The 10,167-nt window shown below is 44.6% G+C and overlaps 1 protein-coding gene across 1 annotated transcript in view; it reads left to right on the top strand.

Moving 5' to 3' along the window:
- The window catches only part of mcf2la (mcf.2 cell line derived transforming sequence-like a), an 86,442-nt gene that overhangs the window by 58,303 nt on the left and 17,972 nt on the right, over positions 1 to 10,167 (top strand). Inside the window, 7 exon segments of the mRNA XM_056301432.1 lie at positions 437 to 518; positions 521 to 579; positions 1,950 to 2,066; positions 2,305 to 2,454; positions 3,159 to 3,283; positions 8,662 to 8,776; positions 8,980 to 9,099. Coding sequence (XP_056157407.1) covers positions 437 to 518; positions 521 to 579; positions 1,950 to 2,066; positions 2,305 to 2,454; positions 3,159 to 3,283; positions 8,662 to 8,776; positions 8,980 to 9,099 — 768 coding nt within the window.

The raw sequence follows: 10,167 nt of genomic DNA, 5'->3' as shown, positions 1-10,167 counted from the left end.
GTGATCAGTTCGACTCTGGAGATGAAATCTAATTTTAGAATTTAATTTTGCATCAGTGCACATCACATACTATGTGATATTACGGTTTAATTGTTTTACATTGCTGCCATCATGCCGTCATATACCACTTTAGACCTTCACCGTCTAGCTCTTCCTCTTAGCTAGACGCCACCAGGTCTACCAGGTGGGTTTTAAAAAAAAAAAAAAAAAAAAACGGTTAGTTACTGTAAAGGTACATCATCATCTCTCTCTCTCTCTCTCTCTCTCTCTCTCTCTCTCTCTCTCTCTCTCTCTCTCTCTCTCTCTCTCTCTCTCTCTCTCTCTCCTCTCTCTCTCTCTCTCCTCTCTCTCTCTCTCTCTCTCTCTCTCTCTCTCTCTCTCTCTCTCTCTCCTCTCTCTCTCTCTCTCTCTCTCTCCCTCTCTCCCCCCTTTTCAGTGCTCATTTCCGGGGAACTTAGACTTGGTTTTGGTGCTGCGTCCCACCACCTTGCTCCAACGGACATTGTCGGACTTCCTCTTCAGTTCAACAAGGATGAATTCAAAATGAAGGTGCCACCATGTCTGTCCCTCTCTGCATGTGTATTCACCATCTCCCTGTGTCACGCTCATGTTTTTGTCTCTTCTCCAAAGTATGTGTTTTAGCTGGGATCTCCAAAAGGTTTGAAGTGGCAGTAAAACTAGATGAAAGATTTGCATTAAAAATATTTTTTTAAATGTCTTTGCTTATCTGTTGCATTTATGGAAGAAAGCAACAGGAATATGGCAAATTTTAGAAGGGTAGTTGTTGGTGTGCTCCTCTTTGGTGTCAAGGGAAACAATTCAGTGAGGAAAAAGGGAGGAGATGGACTGTTAAAAAATGCCCACGCTTCCACAGCATGGTACAAGTGAACTGAAGTTGTGTATACATGCTCAGTTACCTAGTCAGGCAAGAGCACAGGTGCCTATAATCAGTCAAACCAGAGCTGCGCCAGCAATACTAAGCCCCGCCTCCAACGCACTTCCATTGGCTGGGCATTCAAACTAACTGATTTTACGTGTGAAGACATATCTCTCGATTACACATCCGCTCAAAAAACAGCAAAAAAACATGCAAGTACTACAACACACAAAATACCAAACTTTTTAGTAGTGAAGAATGGTGCTTGGCATTGGTTTACACACATTTACACAGAAACACAGATGAAATAAACCTCACAACCATCACGGAAAACATCTATAGTCTGTTTCTTACTGAAGACCTGGGCTTTCCATACCGTTAAATTTCCAGATCCATAGTGATGCTGCTGCTGCTTCTTCCTCCTCCTCCTCCTTCTTCTTCTTCTTCACCACAGTGAATTTGATTCCATCGGTACCCTGTGAGGGCACAGCAACCGATGGCGGTTGTTGTTAACCCAGGCCTTGACCAATCCGGTATGGTCTTGTCAAGCCACATAAGGATTTGGCAACATTTTACCACTAACCTTATGGACTTTTATGGACTTTTTAATAATTTCAGTGCCCTGAATCTTTCAGGACACAGGGTTGCTGTGGTGTACCTCTTTATAGGGCTTCGCTGTGGGGTGGTCTTCATTATTGACATGGATTGCATATGTCTTTCTTTTAGGCCTGTCCACATAGAAGCGCTCCTAGGGACACAGTAGGCGATACACAACAAACTCAAGAGTTGCAAGCCTTGTTTTTAAGTCACGAACTGTCCTGCTCTGAATGATACTCTCACAATGGTTGCATGTGCCACATTTAAAAGTCCCCAAAAACTCTGCTCAGCCATGTTCTTGGTTTGAAACCTGGTAGATGGCTCCTTACAAGCCTGTCTTTTATGGATGGTGCCTTTCTGAAGACTGTCATGGGATGATCAGGGGAGATTTCTTTTAGTATCAGCTCACTGTGCGTTATCTTCCAGTTGGGTTTAATTTACTTCTGTCTTGCCTGTTTTTCCTTCTTGCCATCAGGTGGTGATGCTGAGTTCGGTCACTGAGCTCCATGCCTATATTGACCCAGCACAGCTGACCACAGAGCTGGGTGGCACACAGGAGTATTGCCATGAGGCCTGGATCTCACACCGCACGGTACACACACACAAACACAAAGATTCCACACAGCATTTTATGCATGTTACAAATACACATAACTACATTTTCACTCCAGGAACCCTCTTACTAAAATAACTTTGTTGTGTTATGGATGTTTATAGACATTTCTTCAGTTATTTTGGCTGTATAAATGTGCATGTGTGTAGCTATGTGTCTGCAGTATTATATATACACGTGTGTGTGTCTGTGTGTCTTCCGTGTGTGTCTTTCTCAGGCCATTGAGGCGTTTGCCCTCATGGTCAAGACCACAGCCCAGACACTGCAAGCGTTTGGCACTGAGCTCGCTGAGACGGAGTTACCCAACGACACCGAGGCCACCACCAGTCTGCTGCACACACACACCCTCAAGAAGGAGCAAATGAAGGTGGGAGATTTATGCCCCTCTTTCTCAGTATATCTCTTTTCTTGTTTTTCCCTTTTCTCCCCTCCCTCTTCCTCTTTTTCTCTGTTTGTCTCTGTCTCTCCCACATGTATAATTGGTAAGCAGATTTACTTTTATGTATGTGGGAGAGACCTTAATCCAGAAAGATGCACTCTGGTCAATGAACAAGCAATTTGGCTTGAATAAAAATGTATACTAAGGTGTCTGGGTAGCGTAGCGGTCTATTCCGTTTCCTACCAACACGGGGATCGCTGGTTCGAATCCCCGTGTTACCTCCGGCTTAGTTGCGCGTCCCTACAGACACAATTGGCTGTGTCTGCCGGTGGGAAGCCGGATGTGGGTATGTGTGCTGGTCACTTTACTCATTAGCACCTCCTCTGGTCGGTCGGGGCGCCTGTTCAGGGGGGGAGGGGGAACTGGGGGGAATAGCGTGATCCTCCCACGGGTTACGTCCCCCTGGCGAAACTCCTCACTGTCAGGTGGAAAGAAGCGGCTGGCGACTTCACATGTATCGGAGGAAGCATGTGGTAGTCTGCAGCCCTCCCTGGATCGGCATGTGGCGCAGTGACCGGGATGGCTTGGAAGAGTGGGGTAATTGGCCAAGTACAATTGGAGAGAAAAGGGGGGGGGAGCAAAAAAGTATACTACTTACTTAATATTACGACGTTGTTGTCTGTCATACACAGGAGGACCTGCAGGTGGCGCTGTCTCAGGGAGGCCGCCTGCTAGACTGCATCAATGAGCCACTACAGAATGACCCTGACTACAACATGACCCACGACGAACAGGACAACCTAGCCACCGTACAGAGGTAGAGATGAATGGGTGTATGGATGGATTGATAGTCATACACTCACTGGCCACTTTATTAGGTACACCTTGCTAGTACCGGGTTGGACCCCCTTTTGTCTTCAGAACTGCCTTAATCCTTCATGGCATAGATTCAACAAGGTACTGGAAACATTCCTCAGAGAGTTTGGTCCATATTGACATGATAGCATCACGCAGTTGCTGCAGATTTGTCGGCTGCACATCCATGATGCGAATCTCCCGGTCCACCACATCCCAAAGGTGCTCTATTGGATTTAATTCTGGTGACTGTGGAGGCCATTTGAGTACAGTGAACTCATTGTCATGTTCAAGAAACCAGTCTGAGATGATTCGAGCTTTATGACATGGCGCGTTATCCTGCTGGAAGTAGCCATCAGAAGATGGGAACACTGTGGTCATAAAGGGATGGACATGGTCAGCAACAATACTCAGGTAGGCTGTGGCGTTGACACGATGCTCAATTGGTACTAAGGGGCCCAAAGTGTGCCAAGAAAATATCCCCCACACCATTACACCGCCACCACCAGCCTGAACCGTTGATACAAGGCAGGATGGAGCCATGCTTTCATGTTGTTGACGCCAAATTCTGACCCTACCATCCGAATGTCGCAGCAGAAATCGAGACTCATCAGACCAGGCAACGTTTTTCCAATCTTCTATTGTCCAATTTTGGTGAGCCTGAGCGAATTGTAGCCTCAGTTTCCTATTCTTAGCTGACAGGAGTGGCACCCGGTGTCTTCTGCTGCTGTAGCCCATCTGCCTCAAGGTTCGATGTGTTGTGCGTTCAGAGATGCTCTTCTGCATACCTCGGTTGTAATGAGTGGTTATTTGAGTTACTGTTGCCTTTCTATCAGCTCGAACCAGTCTGGCCATTCTCCTCTGACCTCTGGCATCAACAAGGCATTTTTGCCCACAGAACTGCCGCTCACTGGATATTTTCTCTTTTTCGGACCATTCTCTGTAAACCCTAGAGATGGTTGTGCGTGAAAATCCCATTAGATCAGCAGTTTCGGAAATACTCAGACCAGCCCGTCTGGCACCAACAACCATGCCACGTTCAAAGTCACTTAAATCACCTTTCTTCCCCATTCTGATGCTCGGTTTGAACTGCAGCAGATCGTCTTGACCATGTCTACATGCCTAAATGCATTGAGTTGCTGCCATGTGATTGGCTGATTAGAAATTTGCGTTAACGAGCAGTTGGACAGGTGTGCCTAATAAAGTGGCCGGTGAGTGTAGGTTAGACGGTCAGGTGGTTGGATGATGGATGGATGGAGAGGGAGGAATACTTAACAAAAAAGACGAAGCACAACCTTCATCATGTTAGACAACCTGGCTGCTGTCCAGAGGTAGAGAGGGATGGGTTGCCATTAAAAGACAGGATTTGCTCAACGTTGTCAGTAGCTAAAAAGTAAATACAACACAACCCGCAACATGCTAGGAAGAGCAATTGATGATGATGAGAGAGAGAAAGAGCATCTATATATATATATATATATATATACACTACCGTTCAAAAGTTTGGGATCACCCAAACAATTTTGTGTTTTCCATGAAAAGTCACACTTATTCACCACCATATGTTGTGAAATGAATAGAAAATAGAGTCAAGACATTGACAAGGTTAGAAATAATGATTTGTATTTGAAATAAGATTTTTTTTTACATCAAACTTTGCTTTCGTCAAAGAATCCTCCATTTGCAGCAATTACAGCATTGCAGGCCTTTGGCATTCTAGCTGTTAATTTGTTGAGGTAATCTGGAGAAATTGCACCCCACGCTTCCAGAAGCAGCTCCCACAAGTTGGATTGGTTGGATGGGCACTTCTTGCGTACCATACGGTCAAGCTGCTCCCACAACAGCTCAATGGGGTTCAGATCTGGTGACTGCGCTGGCCACTCCATTACCGATAGAATACCAGCTGCCTGCTTCTGCTCTAAATAGTTCTTGCACAATTTGGAGGTGTGTTTAGGGTCATTGTCCTGTTGTAGGATGAAATTGGCTCCAATCAAGCGCTGTCCACTGGGTATGGCATGGCGTTGCAAAATGGAGTGATAGCCTTCCTTATTCAGAATCCCTTTTACCCTGTACAAATCTCCCACCTTACCAGCACCAAAGCAACCTCAGACCATCACATTACCTCCACCATGCTTAACAGATGGCGTCAGGCATTCTTCCAGCATCTTTTCATTTGTTCTGCGTCTCACAAACGTTCTTCTTTGTGATCCAAACACCTCAAACTTGGATTCATCCGTCCACAACACTTTTTTCCAGTCTTCCTCTGTCCAATGTCTGTGTTCTTTTGCCCATCTTAATCTTTTTCTTTTATTGGTCAGTCTCAGATATGGCTTTTTCTTTGCCACTCTGCCCTGAAGCCCAGAATCCCGCAGCCGCCTCTTCACTGTAGATGTTGACACTGGTGTTTTGCGGGTACTATTTAATGAAGATGCCAGTTGGGGACCTGTGAGGCGTCTGTTTCTCAAACTAGAGACTCTAATGTACTTATCTTCTTGCTCAGTTGTGCAACGCGGCCTCCCACTTCTTTTTCTACTCTGGTTAGAGCCTGTTTGTGCTGTCCTCTGAAGGGAGTAGTACACACCGGTGTAGGAAATCTTCAATTTCTTAGCAATTTCTCGCATGGAATAGCCTTCATTTCTAAGAACAAGAATAGACTGTCGAGTTTCAGATAAAAGTTCTCTTTTTCTGGCCATTTTGAGCGTTTAATTGACCCCACAAATGTGATGCTCCAGAAACTCAATCTGCTCAAAGGAAGGTCAGTTTTGTAGCTTCTGTACTGAGCTAAACTGTTTTCAGATGTGTGAACATGATTGCACAAGGGTTTTCTAATCATCAATTAGCCTTCTGAGGCAATGAGCAAACACATTGTACCATTAGAACACTGGAGTGATAGTTGCTTGAAATGGGCCTCTATACACCTATGTAGATATTGCACCAAAAACCAGACATTTGCAGCTAGAATAGTCATTTACCACATTAGCAATGTATAGAGTGTATTTCTTTAAAGTTAAGACTAGTTTAAAGTTATCTTCATTGAACAGTACAGTGCTTTTCCTTCAAAAATATGGACATTTCAATGTGATCCCAAACTTTTGAACGGTAGTGTATATATATATATATATATATATATATAAAGCGAGACTGTATGTTTGCATGTTCGCTTAAAACGCCAGAAATACTCACTGTAGAACAAAAAGAAAGGTATCTTTAGAATCAGCATTTTCCAAAGATTGTACAGTTCGATAAATATTTCAAAAACCAAGTAAAATTTTTGATTTATTTGCGAAATTGAGTTTATTTTGTGGCGATTTGCGGCGGCGATGGCCAAGACTGTGTTTTTGTATGTTTGCTTAAAACTCCAGAAATACTCATTGTAGAACAAAAAGAAAGGTATCTTTAGAATCAGCACTTTCCAGTTCAAAAATATTGCAAAACCAAGTAATTTTTTTTTATTTATTTGGGAAAGAGGCATTCAAACAATGCTTTTTGGAGACTTCCGGCAAATCCTTCCAGTGGTCAAAGGAGGCACTACACCTAACATTGTCAATGCTAGCCTGAAGGCACACAACGTGGTTTACCCTGATGCGCTTGAGCACTGAGTGACTAATACACACACTGGCAAAGCAGCTTGATGAATGGATTGAAAATTATGACATTTCATTTTCATTAATCAGATTCGTTTATTCAACATTCATTTATTACATGTATCATATCATAAATTATCCTATTTTTCATCATCGATTATATTGTAAAGATCAGATCGTGTTGGTTGTTACGGTGAGAACATTTTCCCCGGGCAACGCCGGGTATCCTGCTAGTGAGGTAATATTTTAGGGATGTGTTATTGCCATGAAATCCAGAGACTATCAAAAATAAGTCTGCTGCGGGGGGAAAAAACCCTCAAATAGTAAAACGACAACAGAATATACATAACACACAAATCCAGGAGGCTGGCATAGAATAAGGAAACTCTTATCACCAGTTTTATCAAATCTAACAAAATTGTATATTGATTACTTTTCATACTCCTGTATCATTAAGCACAGGCAGCAACAACACAAATGGTGTCAACTGCTGTCTCACTACTGTGCTCCTGTTGTACTGCCAGCATTTAAATAGCTTGTAATATTTTGCAGTCAGCTGCATGATGTCCACACATACCTCCATGGTCTACAGTCTTAGCCCTAAACTCTCCTCCACTTTCAGTAGCACTTTGATATAAAAAGAAAGCACTGTTTAGGCACACACACACACACACACACACACACACACACACACACACACACACCTTGACAAGACAAGTCTGTCAGTCTAACTTAGCCTCTCTCTGCATGTTCTCCTGTCGCTGAGCTGAATTGATCGGGTCCGCGTTACGCCGTCTGACCGATGAAAGGTTGCATAAAGTGGCATGAAAAGTGTCTCAAGATATTTGCTGCCCCTGACAAAGAGATGTTTGGCTGCAGCGCAGTCGCTGTTGTCAACAGATCTCTCGTTGCCAGAGAAACACAATAGCGTATTCTTAGCCGATGGGAAGGCCTTAGCGTGTGTATTGGAAATGTTGCAGCGGGCCAAACGGCGACATGATTTTTATGATGAGCGATGATCTTGCGTTAGTGAAACTCATGCCGACCTTTTAAAAAAAAATTTCATTATGTTATATTATTAAGAGTCATATCAGTTATATCAATTATCTATTATATTATCATATAAATTATCAATTGTCATATCAATTATGCCTTTTTTAAATTATGTTACCCCCTCAACCACTTTTCTTTTCTTTTTCTTTTTTCTTCTTTGGAATTTTCCTCCCCAATTGTACTTGACCAATTACCCCACTCTTCTGAGCCGTCCCGGTCGCTGCTCCACCCCCCCTGCCGATCCGGGGAGGGCTGCAGACTAGCACATGCCTCCTCCGATACATGTGGAGTCGCCAGCTGCTTCTTTTCCCCTGACAGTGAGGAGTTTCACCAGGGGGACGTAGCGCGTGGGCTGATCACGCTACTCCCCCCAGTTCCCCCTCCCCCCTGAACAGGCGCCCCGACTGACCAGAAGAGGCGCTAGTGCAGCGACCAGGACACATACCCACATCCGGTTTCCCACCCGCAGACACGGCCAATTGTGTCTGTAGGGACGCGCAACTAAGCCGGACGTAACACGGGGATTCGAACCGGCGAGCCCCGTGTTGGTAGGCAATGGAATAGACCGCTATGCCACCCGAACACCCCTCTCAACCACGTTTCTTTCCAAATTTCCTTTCCCCTTTGTTTCCCCTGTGTTATCCTAAACTGTCTCGTCCTCCTCTCCTACTTTCCATTTGTTTCTGTGTTGTCTTATCTTCAGACTCCTCGGCCAGCTCAATGAGACAGAAATGGCTTTTGATGATTTCTGGGAGCGCCATCGCACCAAGCTTGAGCAGTGTCTGCAGCTCCGGCACTTTGAAAAACATTTCCGTGAGGTGAGTTAAATTGCGGCAATTGCAGGTTTATTTTTCAAAGCGACCACATGAAAATAGTTTTGAGTGGTCAGCTGTGAGCCCAAATGAACCGTTTTTGCCAGCGGGAATGTGTGTGTGTGTCTGCTGTAAATGCTTGTGTGTGTGTGTGTGCGTGCCTTTGATGAACTTATCCGTTTTACTTGTGTGTGTTTGTACATGTGTAGGTGCGTGCACAGCTCGACGTGGCGTCAGAGAGGCTGGCGAATTTCTCTGAGGTCAGCGTAAGCCCCGCCCATGCCGAGCACGTCCTCCGAGAGCTCAGCGCCCATGACGACAAGGCCTGTGTAAGAGAGAGACCAAGACACGTGCACACACATGGAAGCACAAGCAGAGTATAAGCACACTCATACTGAATACAAATACTGTTGTCTCAAACATACGATATGACCTGCCTCCCTTTCTCTATGCATTAAAAGGATTCGGCTTTAAAAAAGACTGACCAATATGTCCTGTAACCTACACGTACACACACAGATCTATTCAAGAGACCATATGTCTTAGTGTCACGGTTGATTTTGTGGTCCGTTCAGTCAATCCGGTTCACGTGGAACTCACTTGTACTGATACAAAATTACATCACTGGCACAAGTCAGTGTTGGGACACACACACGCACACATGACGAGCATGCGTGTTTTTTGCCCTTTCTGTCACATGTGCCTGCATATGTTGCACATGTGACGTGTGAATGTGTGCACTCACCTACATAGACACTTACTACTTCCTGTGGAATCCCAATGCAGAGAGGTTGAAGCTGAGGTATTGTGTTTGTCTTTGCTGTCTCCTTGGGTCCATATCGCTAATGGCATAATTAATGTGAAACGCCCCATCCCCCTACAGAGAGACAGACAGAGAGAGAGACAGAGAGGAAAGAAATATCATAGAAAGGCGGCCGAGCAGAATAATGACGGGGGGGGGGGGTGTCATGAATCATGAGTGATTGATTTAATCTTTTCAGCACTGCGGGCTTCTGTCACATGGCAGATCTGGGTTTAGCATATTGACACAGGAGACAAAAACACTTAAAACACGGCAGGGAAAATATTACAAGCTGTCCAGCTGAATGAAAAACAAAGAAGGGAAATAGATGACAACATTAAAAGGAGAACGTGCAGCATTACTAGTTGTGCAGAACTCCTAAAACGTGCATGTGGCCTACATATAACGTAAGATATCAGAGCTGAAAAGAAACGCTGCAGAGCATTTCAAAACATGCAGACAGTCGTGCTTTTTACTGGACCCCCCCCCCTTTTTTTTTTTCTCCACAATTGTGCCCGTCCAATTACCCCACTCTTCCGAGCCGGGGAGGGCTGCAGACTACCACATGCCTCCTCCGATACATGTGGAGTCGCCA

This window comes from Lampris incognitus, chromosome 21 (assembly GCF_029633865.1).
Source record: "Lampris incognitus isolate fLamInc1 chromosome 21, fLamInc1.hap2, whole genome shotgun sequence".
In the NCBI taxonomy this organism is placed as follows: Eukaryota; Metazoa; Chordata; class Actinopteri; order Lampriformes; family Lampridae; genus Lampris; species Lampris incognitus.
The sequence above is the reverse complement of the archived record's forward strand: the minus strand, read 5'-3'. Positions and strand labels throughout refer to the sequence as shown.